The 21,051-nt window shown below is 46.4% G+C and overlaps 1 protein-coding gene and 1 long non-coding RNA gene across 2 annotated transcripts; both read right to left on the reverse strand.

Moving 5' to 3' along the window:
- Window positions 1–411: 411 nt before the first annotated feature.
- On the reverse strand, window positions 412–3,110 carry LOC148665611 (uncharacterized). Its single transcript, XR_015936886.1, has 3 exons — window positions 2,410–3,110; window positions 839–856; window positions 412–560 (listed from the first exon to the last, which is right to left on the reverse strand). It is a non-coding gene; the product is annotated as an uncharacterized LOC148665611 (long non-coding RNA).
- Window positions 3,111–12,856: 9,746 nt separating this feature from the next.
- On the reverse strand, window positions 12,857–20,333 carry LOC148665612 (uncharacterized). Its single transcript, XM_088630951.1, has 8 exons — window positions 20,245–20,333; window positions 19,665–19,725; window positions 19,018–19,352; window positions 18,089–18,189; window positions 16,095–16,558; window positions 14,735–14,943; window positions 13,976–13,979; window positions 12,857–13,213 (listed from the first exon to the last, which is right to left on the reverse strand). Exons 2-8 carry the CDS (start codon window positions 19,678–19,680, stop codon window positions 12,990–12,992), a joined length of 1,353 nt encoding a protein of 450 aa, XP_088487077.1. The 5' UTR covers window positions 19,681–19,725; window positions 20,245–20,333; the 3' UTR covers window positions 12,857–12,989.
- Window positions 20,334–21,051: the final 718 nt, after the last annotated feature.

The raw sequence follows: 21,051 nt of genomic DNA on the forward strand, positions 1-21,051 counted from the left end.
GAACACACAAACAAACGAAAGTACAAAGTAACTAACAACAAACCAACAAAACAACAAAGCCAAAGCTATATGAAAATACACACACATACAAAGCAAAACAAACCAACAAACAAAGCCGAAACAATAACCAGAAGCGAAGCGAAGCGAAGCGATAACCAAAACCAAACGGGACCGAAGTCAAACGAAAGGCCTCTTTTTCCTGAAAGCCTCTATGTTATATAGTGAATAAAAAGTGTTCTGACTGGCTGAGAGTTAATTAATGATGACGTCATACTGAAAATGTGGTGTGATGGTGGGCCAATGGGGAAGGGAGAACAATCAAGGGTCAGCAGTGTGGACATAACAGAAAAAACACACACACTGGGACGTAACAGTATTACTGACGGATAATACACTAGAAGGATACACTTCAGTGCAATATAGTTCATTACAGTATAGTACAGTAAACTGCAGAACAACAGTGCACTCAAATATAATTCATTAGTGTTTGTATTGGTGGATCTGTGATCTCAGAGACACAGAAGATCACTTAGCCAGTTCTGTGAGGATGACAGGGATGGCTGGAAATAATAAGACATGATTTAGACCATCAGAGCTCCGGTGTCTGATGACACTCAACTTGGTTTAAGTTTTCAATTTCAAATTGGCAGTTAATAGCTCCTTCCATAAATAAACTGTCAATTATAAGAAAAGTGTTAATAAACAAGTTGTTCTACGTGGACCTTTTATCATAATAACAGACAATTCAGTTAGAAAACTGGTGCAGGATCATTTACAGAGGAGCTCCTGCTGAAATCACTACAGGACACAGCACAGAGAGTCTGACTGATTTACTCACCATTGAGTTTCTCCTGCCCTGTAAAGAAACACAGACAGGACAGTGAGTGACACAGCATCAGGGCTGCAGAAGCTAAAAAAATACATCAGCCATGTTTTCTATTACAAATATTCTATATTTCACTGCACAAAATAACATAAGAGAGAGAATCCTTGCAGGTCGTTCTGCTCCTCTAGCCATACGTTTGACAGTAATTGATCCACAGATCTTATTCAACCCTTTCTGCTGTGAACTTCCAAAGAACTGACCCCTCTTATCCCTGTTCTCTCTGATAGATGAGAAGGTCTGTCTCTCTCCAGGTCATCTGTGATTTCTGTGATAGATTAGCAGGTCTGACACTCTCTACCATTCATCTGTGGCTTCCCCTTTAAAGGTCCCCACCCCCTCCTGTCACGTGATCATGTTTGACCAATGAACACAGAGCTCATGAATACACTGTTCCAGACTGAGGGAAAGTCACTGCCATCAGGGGCTGAAATAGACAGGAAGGGTTAGGGGGTCTTTGAATGGGCTTGACTATGGTGACAAAGATAGATACTCCGGAATCAGAGGACTGCACTACTCTGAAGTGAATCCTTAAACTACTGCAGCTGTGTGTGGTTATCAAATCTTATTCTAATATTGAAATGTAAAAATGTATTTACCTGTTTGTGCCTTTCTGCATTAATCATACTGTACAGTAGCGATAAACAATCTAATGAAATACAATGATTACACACAACTCTGCACAAATATTGTATTGTACAATATTGTGTAACACAAACAGAAATATTTTTATTTCATATAGTACACAGAAATATTAGAAATTGTGTATAAATAAAAATTAGAGAAAAGTTAATTTTATTTTACTTTTGCTTATTAAAAATATACTATACACAGAGGCTTTAAGAACATATTGAACTGTAATTTATATCAATTGTAACAATCCTGAAGCCTGAACACCTGACCTTCATCGTCCAGCTTGCCCTCTCCTCTCTCTATAAACAGAGTCCAGTTTCCTTTCTCTGTCTCTCTGGCCATCACTCTCTCCCTCTACCTTCTTCCTTCCTGTCCTCTCTGAGTGACCAGCACGCCTGTGTCCCAAACAAGGACAAGTAGCCAGTTCACTGCACTCCCAGTCTCTTGCCTCTCTCGTCCTCCTGTGCAGAGGGAAACTACAGAGAATCGCTACAACATTTTTTTTTCAAGACATGTGATCATTAGGCTAAGGAGAAAGAACAGATTAAATTAATCTTCTTTCACAAGTGTCACCTGTTGATCTGTTTTGAGCAACGAAGGGCTGATTGTGGCTCACTGGTATAATGCAGTGAGTTTATCTCAGGGTTTGATGTGTATTATAGATGTTTGTATTATAGATAGCTGGATCAGTAGCTCTGCTGGGGTGTAGTTCTCTATAAACACTAGAACATGCTCTGGCTCTTGAGCTAAATGTTTTAGTTTTTTAGTTCCCACTGGCAGTCAGTTGTTATAAAGAGGAATGTCCTGATCTGCTCATACACAGAGGAATTTTAAATCCTTCCTGACACAGACATTCAAACACACACACGTGTCTATATATAATGAGCACATACTGTCCATTATTCTCCACTGGATCACCAGAAGTACTGATGCTGCTACAGTAACAGCTGCTGTTAGGAAGAGAGCCACCATCCATCCAGAGGAGCAGGGAAATAGTCTCCTGGAAAACAGGACAGGAGTATTATCCCACAGGCACTGACACACAACTAGTAGGGTTTGTTACTGACAGTGTGAAGTAAGATTTATGTTCTATTTCTAATATAATGTACACATACTGTAGAATTCATGTTTAGCTGTACACTGATTCAACCCTAAATAGACCCCATGCAATACCATACTCTTCTGGGAAATATTGTTTTAGAATCACTCACTTTTTTGTGTTTCTACTGCCCAGAGTAGTATTGTACATTTTGTATGGGTATGAGTGATAATCCATTGCTCCTCTATTCATACTGTCATGCTGGTGTGATTCTCTTTATTTGTATGGATGTGGTATCACTCTGCACTGTGAAGTATTATTCTGTTAGGGTCCATGTGTATCAGGTCTCAAGCCTCTGTAGACATGTCAATCAGGAAGCCTGTGTCATTATGTCTTGTAAAAGAATTTAAAGCCTACAAACAGCATCAAACAATATCACAATCTGATGAACTAATGCATATACATTTTTTTAGATAGATACTTTATGGATCCCATGAGGGAAATTGCAGTGCAACAGCAGCTTAACACAGACAACACAGCCACAGTGTAACGAATGATACAATAAAAATAGTACAATACATACAGATGCAGCCATTCAAAGTGCGCGGCACAGTATTGGCTACTGCCTCGAGCATTGTGACGCGTGATGACGCAAAATACCGCGGTACGTGATTGGTTGACTGACAGGGCACTCGTGGTGCGTTGGTAGGTTGTAGAAAGATTTAAATGTCTTTACTGTGCCCGTTTTAGTATTGAATATTTATATGGCTGGTCTCGTTATTTTAATGAAAAAATACACACCAGTATTCCATTTCTCCCTAAACATTTTAAGCATCGAAGTCTTTAACTAAAGTGATACCGGAGTCAACAAGCATACTTTTAGAATTTGATTAAAAGGGAATATAATATAGAATTACGTATCTAAAGAAATTAATAACAATATAATTATATTCATGTATCGCAACACAAGCCGGAATCCAGCCGGAGCCATGACTTTATTTTTTAACAAACATTTCTTTGAAAAAATAAAACGTTTCCCTGGGTCAGATAAATAAAAAAAAAACTTCACTCGCACCAAACAAATTTATATTTCTAAATATCACAACATGATTGAATTAAGTTATTTTAATAACAATGAATAGTCACCTATGCGTTACAATATAAACATTTATATTGATTTAAATCTCGTTTTGAATTAAATCGCAAACGCAGGTTTAAATATATGTGTTTTTTGATTCACAATCAGACAAATGCAACATAAATTGATATCTTTGTCTTCTAAGTATCTTAATAAACTCAGCATAGCTTTCTCCCCATTTAGATTTATTTTTCTTGGGATCTTGGGATCAAACGTGGAAAGATTAGATTGTAATCGTTTTTATTTTTTAAATACATTTTATAAAAGTGTAATCTATACTAAAAAGCTGTACACCACCTGCTATAAAGATACATATTGTAATACTTTCGGGCTCAGACAGGACGGACACAAGAACTCAGGATTGCGAAGTTAAAGCCTTGATTTTATATATCACCTTTAAAAGTGGCATCTCAAAGCAATACAGATTACAAAGTAAATACCCAGCACTGATTGCACCCATCTGTCATGCTAATAAAGCACCTTGAATTGAATTGAATTGAGAGAGAGAGGGAGGGGAGGGCGAGCGAGAGAGGACAGTCAGGACAGACAGGCAAATAAGATACACTCCACAGACATTCACAACAGCGACATATCATAAAACATTTGTACATATTGTTAAATTATTACTTGTTTTTCAGGAAGTTAAAAAAACACTTGAATTACTTATCCAGTCTCTCGAAATAAAAATATTTTTCAAGCAATGCAACTAATGTCGGGCAACGTGTTTTTTTTAATCCAACATTGACAGGCACATCTTAAATCTTGTCAGTCAGCTCTTTTTTCTTTATTTGAATTGTGGCGATTCAAACAACCTGGGATAACAAGTGGTCCCAAAGTCACCGAGCTCACAGAGCTTCAACAACAGATGACAATTTCCTGAATGCCCCTGGTCTTTTCACTTACTCCAATACACCAACGCATTAGCATGCTAAAGCGATTTCATTGAGGAGCCTACCTTTCTTAACTAGTAAGTACTGTTTTTGTCTTTTTGAGCCAGTGAAAGCTCTGTTGTCCTTCACATGAATGCCTGAATCATTGTACCGAACCCAGGATTATACAGTATTTTTTCTTTAAAATACCAATAACAGCAACAATAACAGTTTACATAATATGTTGATGTTCCAAAATTAATATAGTTTATGACCTTTATGACCTTCGTTATGCTCTTCGTTAATGTCTAAGCACATCATTATATCTCAGTATTGTTGTTATTGTTTTTATCCTGTAAAGCGCTTTGAGGAGCCACCTTTAAAGGTGCCATATACAATAAAGTTAATTATTATTACTATTGTTAATTTGCTGGACAGAGAGGTGAACATTATTACGCAGAAGACAAAGATAGCGATTTACGTTGCATTGTGCATTGTGCTGCTATAATACAGTTTTAAATAATTAAAAGTCTAAACGGTATCAGCTTTATTTATGGGTTTTAAATAAAGGCGATTTAAATGTGATTTAAATCAATATAAATGTTTATATTGCAACGCATAGGTGACTATTCATTGTTATTAAAATGACTTAAATTCGATCATGTTGTGATATTTAGAAATATAAATTTGTTTGGTGCGAGTGAAGTTTTATTTAATCTCTGACCCAGGGAAATGTTTTATTTTTTCAAAGAAAAGTTTGTTAAAAAAAAAGTCATGGCTTCAAACATGCCATGTGATATAGGAGTCAAGAACCTAACCCACAGCACCACCAGCAAGGTTGCATGAGGAGTGTTGAAAAAGCCCTACAAACATTATCAACAGACATCGTACAGCGTGTACTATTCATGTGTTGCGGTACATGAATATAATTATATCGTTATTAATTTCTTTAGATACGTGATTCCATATAATATTCCCTTTTAATCAAATTCTAAAAGTATGCTTGTTGACTCCAGTATCACGTTAGCTAAAGACTTCGATGCTTAAAATGTTTAGGGAGAAATGGAATACTGGTGTGTATGTTTTACAAGTACCGAGACCAACCATATAGTGTATGTTTTTGTTCCAAAATTAATATCGTTTATGGCTTTCACACACGTTACAGTATGCTCCTATTCTTTTTATGCTCAGCTACTAAGATTTCCCTTCAGTGGTAAAATTCCATCTAAATATTCAATACTAAAACGGGCACAGTAAAGACATTTAAATCTTTCTACGACCAACCAACGCACCACGAGTGCCCCTGTCGGTCAACCAATCACGTACCGCGGTATTTTGCGTCATGATGCGCGAGGCCGTAGCCAATTACCCGCGGCATGTGTCTGTGCCGCGTACTTTGAGTGGCTGCATCTGTATACGTATAGCCGTATTTTCGCCGTGATATATACATATATTCAATGAATCACTGCCCACTGGGTGTGCGGACCTTTTCTTATTTACCCTGTGCAATCGGTTTTCATAAAATGTAATTGTATTATAGCATGAACCCCTGGTGATTTTCTTGATACGTTATATGTGCTCTTGTTTGTATTGTATGTATTTTTGTTGTTCAAATAAAAAGTAAGAAGCACAATTTTCCGGATGCAGCTGCTGTAAAAAAAAATGAGATCAAGGGTGCTGTACACAGAGGTCTGAAGCCTGCTCCACAGAAAAACTTTATCCAGAAACTTTATGTTAAAGAAGTCAAGATCTCGCCATGAGAGGGGAAGCATCTCAGAAAAAGAAGTGCAGTCGGTTCCACAGTCATAACGCCACTAAGTTGGATGACAAGAGCAAGAGCCACCCGGCTTCCTCCAGGCAAGTAATGAGACAAAGAGACAAGGCACAGCGGGTAGTGTGGCTGAGCAGTCTAAGGTGCTGGCTTAAGACTCCAGGTTCTTTGGGGGCATGGGTTCAACATTTGTCTTTCATCTTTCGCAAGCTGTATCGATTTCTTTAAAAACAAGTTGTTGCAGAAAGGAAACGAACACTTGCATTCACGTAAATTAAAAGGCATGGGATTTGACTATAACGATAAACTCTGTACAGTAAGACATGAAGAAAGGCACCGCTGGGAATCGGACGCAGGATCTCCTGTTTACTAGCCAGCTAAGCCAATTAAGCTAAATCTGTTCCACAGATGTACAATGTGCCTTTCCTCTTGTCGTATTCAAGAGTACTGACTGCGTGAGCTCCTCACTATGTGTCCTGTACTCTACTGTGATTTCATTTAGATCATCTACGTGGAGTACAGTGACAAGATCGCCTTGAATATTTTCACTTTGAGTAAGTCATTGAAGAAAACAGAAGATGTCAGAGTGGCCTCATCAACAATCCACTCAGGCAGCGCTCCTCTGTAAAGTGCTGTTTGTTCACATCGATTGGCTTTTTTTTGCCGCCTTCATTCATGCAAGTAGTACAGGCAGACGCCCCTATTCTGCCGTGACCCAGATTCGAACCGAGGTTGTTGCGACCACAATGCAAAGTACTTACCACTATACAATCATGGCAAGTTACGAAAACACACGCTGGGGGAGGAAAAGGCTGTGCTCTCTTGTGTGACAGGAGTCACCTGCTCCTGCTTTCCAAAAGATCAGCACCATGTACGAAAGAGACGAATTAAAACCACTCAAACATGTGCAAAACTTGCGAGAAGAGGGGGCTCTTGTTTCCACCTGAAGACTTCTCGCATGTGAGACGAACTGATCATTGCTGCAGCTCGGAAACCTGCAGGAGGTGGGAGGGGTACTCTCATAGACAGTGCTGATCTGAATCCCCAGAGATTGGATGAGTATTCAACTTCAATGCATTACAGCTCGAGAATTCAATTGTTATCCCAACCAGTTGATATCAATTTAATTCCTAAGAGTTATGTTCTTGTTTTGAGTATCTAATGTAGAAGTTGGAACCAAGTTAAATTACGAAATGGTCTAAATGAATAATATACTGAACATATGTCCTCTTGATATATGTGTAACACTTTGTAACTGACTGAATATATACCTTTTGTATTCTGATAAGAACTCGATAAGATCTGTTCGTTTTACATGCATATTCTATGTATTAATAAATGTATCCTCGTGTATTAGTATCTGTGTGTGTGCGTTGTTTGAGTTATATCGCATGGTTGGATTCTAAAGCCATCAAAAGAATCATTTTGTGATTTACTGCTACAATTAATAATTATCCCAGTAAATGCCCAAACCCTACAGAACTGGTGCCTTCAGAGAGCACACTACACCTGCATCCAGGATGGCCCAGAAAGTGAATCTTAGAAGCATGAAAAACGCATTTCTCGAGCTTGGCGTAGAGCTGGTTGTCGATGAGTCTGGACAAGAACTCCTGGATGTGATGGACATGTTCCTGAGGGTTGGCGGAAAAAATGAGGATGTCGTCCAAGTATACCAAAACAAACTTTCCAATAATGTCCCTAAAGGTCATTCATGAAGGACTGGAAGACTGCCGGGGCATTAGTGAGTCCAAAAGGCATAACCGGATATTCATAGTGGTCATAAAGGCCGTCTTCCACTCATCCCCTTCACGGATCCTGATTAAATTATAAGCCCCTTGTAGATCTAGTTTTGAGAAGATGGACGCTCCACGTACGGACTCCAGAGCGGCCGGGATTAAAGGCAAGGGGTAGTGATCTTTGACTGTAATGGAGTTCAGCCCTCTGTAGTCAATACAGGGCCTCAAGAACCCATCCTTCTTCCCTATGAAGAAAAACCCTGCACAGGCTGGGGACGAGGAGGGATGAAACTGGAATCCAGGGTCTCCTTGATATAGTCTTGCAGGACTTCATTCTCTGCCTGTGAGGGGGTAGATCCGTCCTTTGGGTGGGAGTGTTCCCGGAAGCAAATCTATTGCACAGTCGCAGGTGCAGTGAGGGGGGAGCGATAGAGCTTTCTGTTTGTCAAAGGCTTGTTTCAGATGTGCATATTGGGGGGGGGGTAATAGACTGCTCTTCCAAGGGGATTACTGCAGCAGCAACGTTGAGCGGTGGGTGACAACAGTTGTCACGACAGGCATGGCTCCAGGCGATGATCTCATTCTTGGCCCAGGAGATGTGGGGATCATGCTTCTTGAGCCAGGGAAGGCCCTGGATCACAGGGTAAGCAGGGGAATCCAGGAGAAGGAGTGAAATGTTCTCCACGTGAGTGGCACCAACAGTAAGGGATAGAAAAAATAGCCTGCCAGGTAATGTGTCCAGGAGAAATCGGTGACTCATCCAAAGTTTGAATGCAGACAGGGGGTGAAACCGGAGCAAGAGGAATATCCCACTTCTTAGCAAAAGAGGCATCCACAAAGTTCCCCGCTGCCCCTGAATCCACCAAAACCGAAAGGGGAAGGGCCGTGTCCATCCATGAAATCTCAGCTGGGAATAAAGGCCCCGAAGAGGATTGTGAAAAAACAGCACTACTGAATCTAAGAGTAGGCAGTGGGAGAGCTCGAGATGGATGTGGGAGTCTCGAAGGACAAGTAGGCGAGCAGGTGACCCAACGCAGAGCAGTACAGACACAGCCCCTCCTGACGGTGCCTTTCCTTTTCCTCCAAGGACAGGGGTGCATGTAGCAGGGTGGGTGCCAAAAGGGGAGGATCCATGGGGTGCACAGGTCTGCTTCCTGGGTGTCTCTCTGCTCTCCGAAGCCGAATGCGGGTGTCCAATTCAACCACCTGAGCGATAGGTGGGTAGAGGCCTGAGCATCAGGTGGTCCTTTAAATCCTCCGAGAGACCCTTAGAGAAGAGGCAAACCAAAGCTTCAGGGTTCCAGGCAGACTCTGTGGCGAGGGCTTGGAATTCAGCCACATAATCTTGCAGTGGTCTGTCGCCCTGGCGAAGAGAGGAAAGCCGAAGGCAAGTCAAATTCGGGTTGCTTTGAGAAAAACGTGCCTGGAGACGGTCAGCAAAAAGCTGAAAATCAGAGAACAGCTGATCTCCCCTAGCAAGCAATACTGCTGCCCAATCCAATGCTTTGCCTGTGAGCAAGGAAAGGGCGAATCCGATCTGCTCCCGAAGAGTAGAAAAACGCTCATGCTGCAGCTGAAAAGCCAGGGAGCACTGAGCAATAAAGCCCATGCAGCCTGCAAGGCTGCCATCATACTTCTCCGGGAGGACAAATGGTAAGGTTGAGGGAGTGGTGGGCGGGGCCGCGGGGGTCGGAGCAGGTGCTTGTGCAAAATGCGTTACAGGAATCGGTGCAGGAGCCGGCGAAAAATGGGAAGAAAAAAGCCAGGTGACCTGGTTAGTGAGCTGTTGGAGTGAAGATTGCAGCTGGGTGATAGTTTGGGAAGGCTGCGGGAGAAGGGAACGAAGAGTCTGTGCGTCCGCGTGATCCATAATAAGGCTCGGTATTCTATAATGCTGCTCTGAAGAGGTGAAACGGATCCAATGCAGATGCCAGAGTCATAGGGAGGTAAGTAAGCGAACAAACCGAAACTAGGATCTGAATCGTAGTCAGAAGGTGTAAGGTAGGTCGAAATCCGGTAAAGACACTGGTGGCGAACAATCCAAAACGTGAGACAGAATCGAGGTCAAAAAGAGAGCGGTAGTAAATCCGGTATAGACACTGATAGCAAACAATCCGAGGGGCAAGGCGAGATCCGTAGTCCGAAGGCAAAAAGGTGTAGTCCAAAATTCCAGGAAGGCAAAAAGGTAGAGAAACGCTAGGTAGAGTTTACGAGAACTTAACTCAATACCGAGCAACGGGAAGCGGGTTAGAATGGTATAAATAACCCGGCGTGCTGCCTGCACGGTAGAGCAATTGCAGGTGTGTTAACTCGTGAGGCGGCGCTTGTTAATAATAACCCGATGCTGGTGCTGATTAGCTTGCTTACGAGTTGATCTCTGCTGGCTGGCGGTGGTGACAGGAACGAATCTTCTCAACTCAGGACCGAGGAACAGCAGCTGTCCGGATCTGAAGGGACAGATTCTGAACTGCTGACTATGACCAAGTCCTGCCAGAGAACTGTTCTTTTTCTTCCCAATCACATTCTTCCTGAGAGTAACACGTTGATGAGTAAAGAGACTCAGTCACAAGGCTTGTGTCTCTGTCGAGCAGGACTCTCAGCCTGAGGGGAAGGAGTTGGCTGTGTCCTCATGTTAACTTTCAATTTAGTTCCTAGTGACAGTAACACGGTGATTAGTACAGAGATTGGCTTGTCAGGAGCTCTAATGTAGAGGTGAAGTATGGAGTCATGGCTCAGTCTCAGTCCATGAGATTTATGATTTGTTTTCAGTTTAATTCCTCCTGAAATGTCAACACACTGATCAGTAAAGAGAATGGTCCTGTGAGTGTGTGCTTCTGTACCTCGCCGGTTACAACTGTGGGCTCACAGTCACCTGGTTGTGGGCTCAAGTCCTGGCTGTGATTGCATGTTGTTTTTCAGTATAATTCATAGCAACAGTAACACATTGCTAAGTCAACAGTTAGGGGTTGAGCTTTATGGTCCAGAGGTTAAGAGTCTGGGCTTGTGGCTGACTGGCGGTGGGCTCAAATCCTCCATGAGACCTGTGGTTTTTCAGTGTAATTCTTCCTGAAATGTCAACACACTGATAAGTGTGAAGAGAGGGAGTCTGGGAGTGTGTGCCTCTGTAGTGTGGAGGTTAAGACTGTGGGCTCAGTGTCAGAGGCTGGGGGGATCACATCCTGCTCCTGAGTGCAAGCTGGTTTTCAGTTTAATCCTTAGTGACAGTCGCACATTGATAAGTAAAGAGATTGGGGCTGGACTTTGTGGCTCTGTTGAGTAGGAGCTAAGACTCTGGGCTGTAAGGGTCTCGGCAGGGCTGTGCGGCTCAGTAGGGATAATAAATATAATAATAATAATAATTGCTTACACTTATATAGCACTTTTCTGGACACTCCACTCAAAGCACTTCACAGGTAATGGGAATCCCCTCCACCACCACCAATGTGCATCATCCACCTGGATGATGCGATTGCAGCCATAGTGCTCCAGAACGCTCACCCCACACCAGCTCTCAGTGGGGAGGAGAGCAGAGTGATAAAGCCAATTCATAGATGGGGACTATTAGGAGGCCATGATTGGTAAGGGCCAATGAGAAACTTGTCCAGGACACTGGGGTAACATCCCTACTCTTTTCCAGAAATGCCCTGGGATTTTTAATGACCACAGAGTCAGGACCTTGGTTTTACATCTCATCTGAAGAACAGAGCTTGTTTATAGTATAGTGTCCCCCATCACTATACTGGGGCATTAGGACCCACATAGACCGCAGGGTGAGCACCCTCTGCTTGCCCCACTAACACCTCTTCCAGCAGCAGTCTTAGTTTTTCCCAGGAGGTCTCCCATCCAGGTACCGACCAGGCTCACACCTGCTGAGCTTCAGTGGGGCTGCCAGCTAGGAGTTATATGGCTGTTGCCCAAAATAGGGAAAACTACTAGGGCACCTGATACTAGTATTTCATGCGACGAACAGCCAACTCAGGGGATGTCATCACAATTACTTCTCAATACTAGTACTGTATGTATGAATACTCGTGATGTATTCACAATGTCGGCGGATTTCATCAGAGCAGCCGGTACCATCCGGTACCATGGTGGGGTGTCTAATTAGCAGACAGAGGTCTGAATTAAAGCCGATCGTAAGAATTAACTTAATGGTTTCTACCACTACTGTGCAGGCAGGAAAACACTGTGAGATTTAGAAATGTAGAAAAAGACTAAGGTAACACACCTGGGCCAATTTTCCTAGATGCCAATGAACCCACTAGCATGTCTCTGGACTGTGGGAGGAAACCCACATGGACACAGAGAATACATACATATTCTACACAGATAGAGCACTCCAGGAGTCAGAACTGGGGCCACAGCGCTGTAAGGCACTGTGCTGTGCTATATTACTGAAGTACAGCCAGTGGGAAGAAAGCAGACCTAGAGTCCTCAGCTTCCTGTCTTGAAGCAGGCACCTGACCAATGGTCTGCTTCCAAATCAGTCAGGTGACGGAGGATGGCACAGGTCAACCCCCCCCCCCCCACCATGCATTCTGGGAAATGTAGTTTCAGACACGAGCTGCCATCTTTGTCAGACCTTCATCCCCTCTTGCGCCACACGATCGAGACGGCAGAGGACCCGCTGATGGGCAGGGGATTGAAAGCAGGGGCCCCTCGAGGCCCATCTGTCTTCACCATACAGAGTTTCGACGAAAGGCACGTGATTCCTCCCCCCCCCCAGAAATAAGGGGTCAAGCCTCTGGTACAGATAATCACTGCAAAAAAAGCCACTACGCAAGAGGTGCTGATCGACTTTTTATTGCGTGTGAAGAGCATCGCCGGAGCCCCAAGAACCCCACGATGGGGGCGAAGGGAGGAGTCGACCCCTTCAGAGCAGTCAATATCCCAGCAGCCCCCCTGACTTGAAGCACCGACCTACTTCGGCCCCTCAACAGCCTTCCTGGCATCTTGGTCCGGCAGCTCCCGGAGGGTGGGGGGGTTCAGCTTGTCCAGCTGCACCACCACGCTGTCGTACTCATGCTGACACTGCTCCTGGCTCAGGGCTGAGGGGCTGACCTCCAGGAACCTGTAGGCCTCCTTGGACTGCAGGATGAACATCCCGCGGACGTGCATGCAGATGTTGCAGAAGCTCTTCCAGTCTGCGGGGAAAGGGAGGAGAAGCACAGACATGAGGCTGACCCGAGTGGTGCGGGGAAACGTGAGATCTCACTGCCGTGGGGCAGAGAAAAAAATGCTTCTGCTGCTGGCGATCCTTCTGCTGTGGGAAATGGGGGTGCTGTTGTCTGAACCACGTGACTCCATTTCCCCAATCAGACCCACGTGGTCGGGATAAATAGTAGCAGATCTTATAATAAAAATTAATAATTGCTTACACTTATATAACACTTTTCTGGACACCCCACTCAAAGTGCTTTACAGGTAATGGGGAATCCCACCACCACAACCAATGTGCAGCCCTCACCTGGATGACGCGACGGCAGCCATAGTGCGCCAGAACGCTCACCACACATCAGCTCTCAGTGGGGAGGAGAACAGAGTGATGAAGCCAGTTCAGAGATGGGGATTATTAGGAGGCCATGATTGGTAAGGGCCAATGGGAAATTTGGCCAGGACACCGGGGTTACACCCCTACTCTTTTCGAGAAACATCCTGGGACTGTTAATGAGCACAGAGAGTCAGGAACTCGGTTTTATGTCTCATCAGAAGGACGGCACCTGTTTACAGTCCAGTGTCCCCGTCACTATACTGGGGCATTAGGACCCACACAAACTGCAGGGTGAGTGCCCCCTGGTGGCCCCACTACCACTTCTTCTAGCAGCAGCCTTAGTTTTTCCCAGAAGTCTCCCCTCCAGGTACTGACCAGGCTCACACATGCGTAGCTTCAGTGGGTTGCCAGTTGCCATCCTGGGTGCAAGAGGGGGTTTGAGTCCGTTCAGTGAAGCGCAGTTGAGAGCAACAGGATTTATCCCTGCCGCACCGAGCCCTGGAGATAACGTGGACCAATCGGAATCAAAACGCAGCCATCAGCCCGCCAGGAATCATCTGCTCGCTCGGGGGGGGGGGGGCGCACCTCTATCCCAGAAGGCATTGGGGGGCAGTCCACATGTCTCGCAAACCCTTGCAGCGATAATCCACCTGCAGGATTATCCCTAACCAGTGAAAGGATCTGGCCGAATTCTAGCCCAGAAGGCAATGGGGCCCTTTTGGATGTTTAGCACATGACTACTCTCTGATCCACAGCTACAGCTCATGATCACCTGCGTCCCCTGTGAAACCTCCCACCTTGCTCTTCAATCTCGTAGCCTTTGGTCTCCATCGCCTTAGGCTACACTTTTGTCTCTCATTTTTCTTATTCCACTTGACAAGGTGATGACAGAACAGCCTCCCCACGACACCACCCGCGCCTATACAGGACAAGCACTGCACCCATCAGAAGCCACAGTAACCACTGCATCGGCAGCTCAGGGGCTGCCTGTAGGATTGTTGGTGCTGCAGCACAATGTCTGGACAAGTCAGAGTGTCTGGGGTGTGCAGGACAAAGATCTGGACCAACAGGTACCAGATCAGAGAAGCTCAACCCGCCAGGCAGGACAGCTCTGTCCACCCCCGCTCTGAGATTGATCTACCAGCATTGCTCTGGGAAAAAAAACAACACTGACCGGCTCGGCCTTATCCAGGCTGGACAGGAAGTCCATCTCGCAGTCCTGCAGGAAGTCCAGCATGTCCTCTCCGGCGAAGATCCTCTGCTTGAGATTGTCCAGCGCCAAGCCGGTCGTCTCCCAGAACTTCTTCATCTGCAGCAGGATCTCCTGGATCTTGGTCAGGCACTTCTGGACCTCCACCAGCATCTTGGGATCTCCAATGGATCCTGGGAGACAGGGGAGGAAAACAGGAATTGCTGGAGGGGCTGGATCAAGAGGCAGATGTCATTTTTAGATGGAAAAAAACGGCGGATTTTGAAAATGAAGCTGTTTAACTCTGGTGACACTTCAGGTCTGTTATAAGCAACTCATTAACATGTTATCACAGTGTTAATTACACATTATTACAAACATTACTGCATTTCTCCAAGTCTCTGGTTAGCTATGGACAGGACTAGTGCTGAAGCCCTTTAAGCTTACTGCAGAGAAAGTTACATTTCATTAGCCTTTGTTGTTCATATTGATTTGTTGCTACCTGGGGATAAAACCATCCCTTGAAAAGTGAAGAACTCTGCAGGGGTGCAGATAAAACCAAGAGGCCCTTCTTTACACAGAGGGCGGTGGGGGTGGGGAACAAGCTGCCCAGCTGTGTTGTTGAAGCCCATACCCTGGCTTCTCTCAAGACACAGCTGGATGAGCTCCTCCAGTCAGGACAGGAGGCTCTTCTTTACACAAAATGTGGGGGGAGTGGGGAACACCCTGCCCAGACGTGTTGCTGAAGCAGACACCCAGAATTGGGTCAAGACGCAGCTGGACAGGAGGCACTTCTTTTACACAAAGGGTGGGGGGGGGTGGGGAACACCTTGCCCAGCCATGTTGCTGAAGCCAACACCCAGAATTCGGTCAAGACGCAGCTGGCTGAGATCTGCTTCTCAGTCAGTTACCGATCTGCCAGCCGAGCCTGGAGGTTACAAACAGGACGTTTTTGTGCACCGAGCTGCCGGACCGGGACAGGCCTGTCCTAAACTGCCATTGGGAATTGGGGTTGCCGAGGCCGCAATCTCACCCCGGCAGTCAAGCCTCATCCCAGCGGTCCCCCATGGTCCGGCAACCCACCCGCCTACCGGTTTCAACTCTGGTGACAGCTCAGGTCTGTTACAAGCAAACAATCACATAAAAAAACAAAACACATTTCCCTAAATCCTGACTTCACTATGGACTTGAAGCCGAGAGCGGGACTTTGGTCAGGACAGGAGTGGCTTCTTCACACAAAGGGTGGTAGGGGTGTGGAACAAGCCATCCAGCCATGTTGTTGACGCCAAAACCCTGCATAAAACACGTCCCATCGGCCCCACGATCCGGCAACCCACCGGCCTACCCATGTCGATCTGGACCTTGGCGTAGTCCAGCTGCAGCCGGATCAGCTCCTTCTCCTTCTGCCACATCTCCGACACCTTGGCGTCCTTGCGGCTGCGCAGCTCCTCCAGCTGGACCTTGAGGGACTCCACGGCCGCCTTGTCCTTGGGGTCGTTGGTGGCCTTTTGGATGGTGTTGATCATGGCGCCCTGGATGGGCACCACGGCCGCCACGATGCCGAACTTGCGGTCCCGCTCCCCGATGCTGTTGATGAGGCCCTGCAGCTCCTTGTTCTTGTCCTGGATGTCTGTCTCCAGCTGGTTCCTCTCCCCCTGTAGCTGTTTGACCAAGGCCTCTAGCTTGCTGCACTGTCCCTCCAGGGCCTGGGCCTCCGCCATCTTCTCCTTCTTCTGCTGCTCCTTGTCCGCCTTGGTCTTGACCACGTCGCTGCAGGTGTCGCCCATGCCTTTGCTCAGATTCCCATACCTGGAAAAGGAGATGGGGTGGGGAACTGTGACCCCTCTTGTGTGGAAGCCTGCAGCCCCCCACCACCGAGACCGTATGGGACAGGAGAATCCGAGCCAGCGAGCCGAGAGACGGGGGGGGGAGATGTCCTCCTGCTGAAAAACTAAGGTTGCTGCTGGAAGAGGTGTTAGTGGGGCCAGCAGGGGGCGCTCACCCTGGGGTCTGTATGGGTCCTGATGCTCCAGTATAGTGACAGGGACCCTATACTGTAAACAGGTGCCGTCTTTCGTGTGAGATGTAAAACTGAGGTCCTGATTCTCTGTGGTCATTAAAAATTCCAGGGTGTTTCTTGAAAAGAGTAGGGGTGTAACCCCGGTGTCCTGGCCAAATTTCCTCCTAATAGTCGCCCTCTCTGAACTGGCTTCATCCCTCTGCTCTCCTCCTCACTGATAGCTGATGTGTGGTGAGCGTTCTGGTGCACTATGGCTGCTGTCGTATAATCCAGGTGGGGCTGCACATTGGTGGTGGTGGAGGGGAGTCCCCATTACCTGTAAAGCACTTTCAGTCGATTTTCCAGAAAAGCACTATATAAGCATAAGCAATTATTATTATTATTATTATTGCTGCTTGAAAGCAGCCTGGGACCCAGTGGAAGGAGCCTCCCCCTGTTCGCCATCAGAGGGCAGCAGTGTGAATGATTCACCGCTACAGCTGCTGAACTCCACTCGCCTCCGCGCTCTGCTCTTCTTGCTGGCGTTACTGAAGTTATTGCGCATTTACTGTCCAGCACTGCCCGTTGTTGGTGTTGGGTTGTGCATGATGGTGGGCTGTCATGACTGTCGTTATTTACCGTTTTGTAACGTGCCATGCACACTGTGCCGTCTTTTTGTACTGTGCGACCTCCGGAGAGAACGGGGCCAATACGAACTCCTATGGACTGTATGTGTGCATACTGTAGGGCAATCCTACTCCGTTGACGAGAAGCGAGGCCCTGCACCCCAGCTGCTCCAGGTAGTGCTCATGGAGAGCAAGCTGGAGTCTGTGAAAAGACAAATTCCCAATGCAAGAAACTGTATAGGGTTAATAAAGTGATCTTATAAACTACTCTGCCTCTCATCCCCTGGGCTACTTCTGGTTTGTGATCTTGAGGTTACTGGGTGACCGATGAAGAGTTTTGACTGGGTTGATGCATTTTCATGCATTTGATGCCAACAGCAGAAGAGGATCCCGCAGTACTTTCTCCTAGTTGGTAAAATAAGGTATTCAGTGGTGTCAGAACACCGATAACGGGCACCCTGGGCTGACAGTCTATCTAATATGAAGCAAACGGCAGCTCACGAGACAGTATGGGAGCGGATAATTCAAGCCTAACAGGAAGTGCTTTTCACAAAGGGTGGTGGGAGGGTGGAGTAAGCCACTCGGTTGGAATGAGGATCTCTGGCTAATTGCAATGACGGGTTCCCCCATGGCAGAGCCGGAGCTCTGGGGGGGTCTTACTTCTCCACCGATCGGTCCACTTGGTGGCAGATGTCCTCGATCCAGCCCTTCTACTTGTCCAGGAGCTTCTTGGCCAGCACCACGTTCCTCTTCTTCACAGCCGTCCGGATCATCGGCAGCATGGTGCCAACGATGTTGGTCCCCGTACTGGCGCACTGCGAGCGAGATCAAGCGCCAGCACCGTTATCTCTGTTTCGCAATCCTGACCCCTCTGCTGTCTCAAGAGTCTCCAGCGCTTTTATTTCAACAGGGAAGACACCCTGGATCTAGATTTCAGGATTGGGATGTATTTTACAGCAGACTATCCATCCATTTTCTCAGAGCTTTCTCCAGTACAGGGTCACAGGGGGAAGCTGGGGTCTATCCCAGCAAGCAACAGGCACAAGGCAGGTTCACCCTGGACAGGACACCAGTCCATCACAGGACACACAGACACACACACTTACATGGACAGGACAGGACAGGACAGGACACTAGTCCATCACAGGACACACACGCACACACGCACACACGCACACACGCACTAGGGAAAATGCACCTGCCAGTATGATTTTGTACTATGGTAGGAAACTGGAGCACCCAGAGGAAACCTGCATGAACACAGGGAGAATATGCAAAGTCCATGTAGGAGTTTGTAGGAGTCTATGGAAGCCTCCCAGGGTTCTCCCAAGACCCAACTAAATGTATGGAATACAAGTTCATTTGTAGAACCCTTTGAAAAGGATTTTTTTTCCAGATTTTAAATTTCATTAAATTTTCTGCACACACAACTGAGACACATACACAACTGAGACACACACACCTGTCAAAGCATGTGTGCACACACATACACAACTGAGACACACACCGGTAGCAGCAGGTGCCCACACACACACACACACACACACAACTGAGACACACACACCTGTAGCAACAGGTACACACACTCACGCAAACCTGGAGCTGTAAGTACTCGGACTCACCTGGAGCAGCAGGTACTCTCACACACACACACACACACACACACACACACACACACACACACACACACACACACACACACACACACACACACACACACACACACACACACACACACACACACACACACACACACACACACAGAGACACAGACCCACCTGGAGCAGCAGGACCTTGGAGGAGGCGAACAGCTGCTGGCTCTCGGTGGCCTTGAGCCTCAGTTTCCTCTCCAGCTCAGGGTGGGTGGCCAGACACAGGTAGGACAGGTGGAAGAGCAAAGCTGTCTTCTCGGCGGCCGGGACCATATCCCTGAACATCTCCATGTCATTCATCAGCTGCTGATCCGCAGGCACTAGGTCTGAGAGAGACATTCAGGAAAGAAAAAGCTTTTTAAATATTTTCTTCACCCCCACGTCCCCCATGTCAAAACCCTCCCAACCCAGAGTGTCCAACATGAACACCTTGAGCCCTTGAGTCTGTGTAAAACTTTCTGCACATCTGCCTTGTGCAAACACCTTCAGTAACTGAAATCAAGACAGTTCACTGTGGTTCAGCTCGTGAATCCTAAAGCCTCATTATACCTCCATAAGACACCAAGGGGTCAAAAACCACAGCTGAAGTCGGAGAATCACAATATCCGAATCGGGTTAATGGATCAGAACACGCTTACCGGGACACTGAGACATCTTGAAGCAGGTTTGTGGGGGACCTTAGGCACTGAAACGTCTGTCCTGCAAAGAGAAAGAGGGTGTTTTTTAAGGCAAATATCAAGAAAATAATAAAGTTATTTCCCTCTCACCCCCTGCTGCTCCTATGCCAGAACACCAGCTGAACACCGCCGATGGAGAGCAGCTGCGTTTGAGATGAACTACAATACAAGCTGAGAGACCAACAAACTGCTTGAGATACCCTACTGGGGAGGTATCAAGTAGAGAAAGCACACACCGATTTCAAGTCTACACAAGTTTCAGCCGTATTTCCTAGTGGCCTCACAGCTCACTGGAATGGTGTGCAAATTTTCATAAAACGAGCATCTGGTCTCCTCTTAACAACTAATCATTTTCTTTGACCAGCGGACAAAACACACACACCCCTCCCCCCACATTAAGACCAGGAGAGACAGGAGGACTGCAAGCCTGACTGGTTCAAATCGAAAGCACATGGCAAAGGCAGCAGATGGGACAACGGAGCCTAAACGGATATAGTAAGGCATCCTAGAGCATATTAATAAAAAAAGCCTTTAGACTCACGGCTGTACGAAGCTCTCTCAGCTCTTCCCGGAGGACTTTGAAAGTGTGCCCTTCTCTGAGCCTGTTTTATAGTGCTCCGAACAGGTAAGAAACACCATATAAGACTCGCAGGGCTGCAGAACCCCGCCCCTACTAAACTGCTCCAGGGGAAAAATCTGTAGGGGGGGCCGTCTGAAATTCGGAGGGGGGGAGTGAAACAGAGCCGCTGTGACTGCCCCAGCAGAATTTCGCAACCAGGCCCCTGACGGTCGTGATCGAAGATACCGATGAGCCATCTGGCATTGAGCGACGAAGCCCGGTTTCACGTTCACCAGCGCCCGCGCGATTATTTTTATTATTGCCCGGAGTAGCAAAATGCACCGACGTTCTGAATCGTTAATAATAATAATAATGGCAAGTGGAGCTGTATGTCCTGAAGTATAATAATAATAATTTAATAATTGCTTACACTTATATAGCGCCTTGCTGGACCCTCCACTCAGAGCTCTTCCCAGGTCATGGGGATCCCCTCCAGCCCCACCAGTGTGCAGCCCCACTAACACCTCTCCCAGCAGCAGCCTCAGCTTTCCCAGGAGTCCCCCCTCCAGATTAAGAAAACAGCAGGCACAGACTCCGATAACTACGGTCCTCGTTATAGAATGACTCTTAAGTATTAGGATAAACTCTTGCAAGGCATCGGTCCACCCGAGCCCTCGAGATCGTAATAATGCTGCAAAGGGACGGGTAATGGGTTTATTCCCTGCCACAAAGGAAAGAAAGGCAACGTTTCGGGCCGTGGAGCCTTCTTCAGGCTCAAACGTTGTGCTG

The sequence above is a fragment of the Lepisosteus platostomus genome, chromosome 5, assembly GCF_059453375.1.
Source record: "Lepisosteus platostomus isolate fLepPlt1 chromosome 5, fLepPlt1.hap1, whole genome shotgun sequence".
Lineage (NCBI taxonomy): Eukaryota > Metazoa > Chordata > Actinopteri > Semionotiformes > Lepisosteidae > Lepisosteus > Lepisosteus platostomus.

Excerpts from the sequence above, each read along its gene's own strand:
- LOC148665612 (XM_088630951.1), bottom strand. Across the intron at positions 18,190-19,017 it reads TGTGTGTGTGTGTGTGTGTG|TGCGCCAGTACGGGGACCAA; the intron begins TGAGAGTACCTG and ends TCTCGCTCGCAG. Across the intron at positions 16,559-18,088 it reads GCCAAGAAGCTCCTGGACAA|GTATGGGAATCTGAGCAAAG; the intron begins GTAGAAGGGCTG and ends CTCCTTTTCCAG.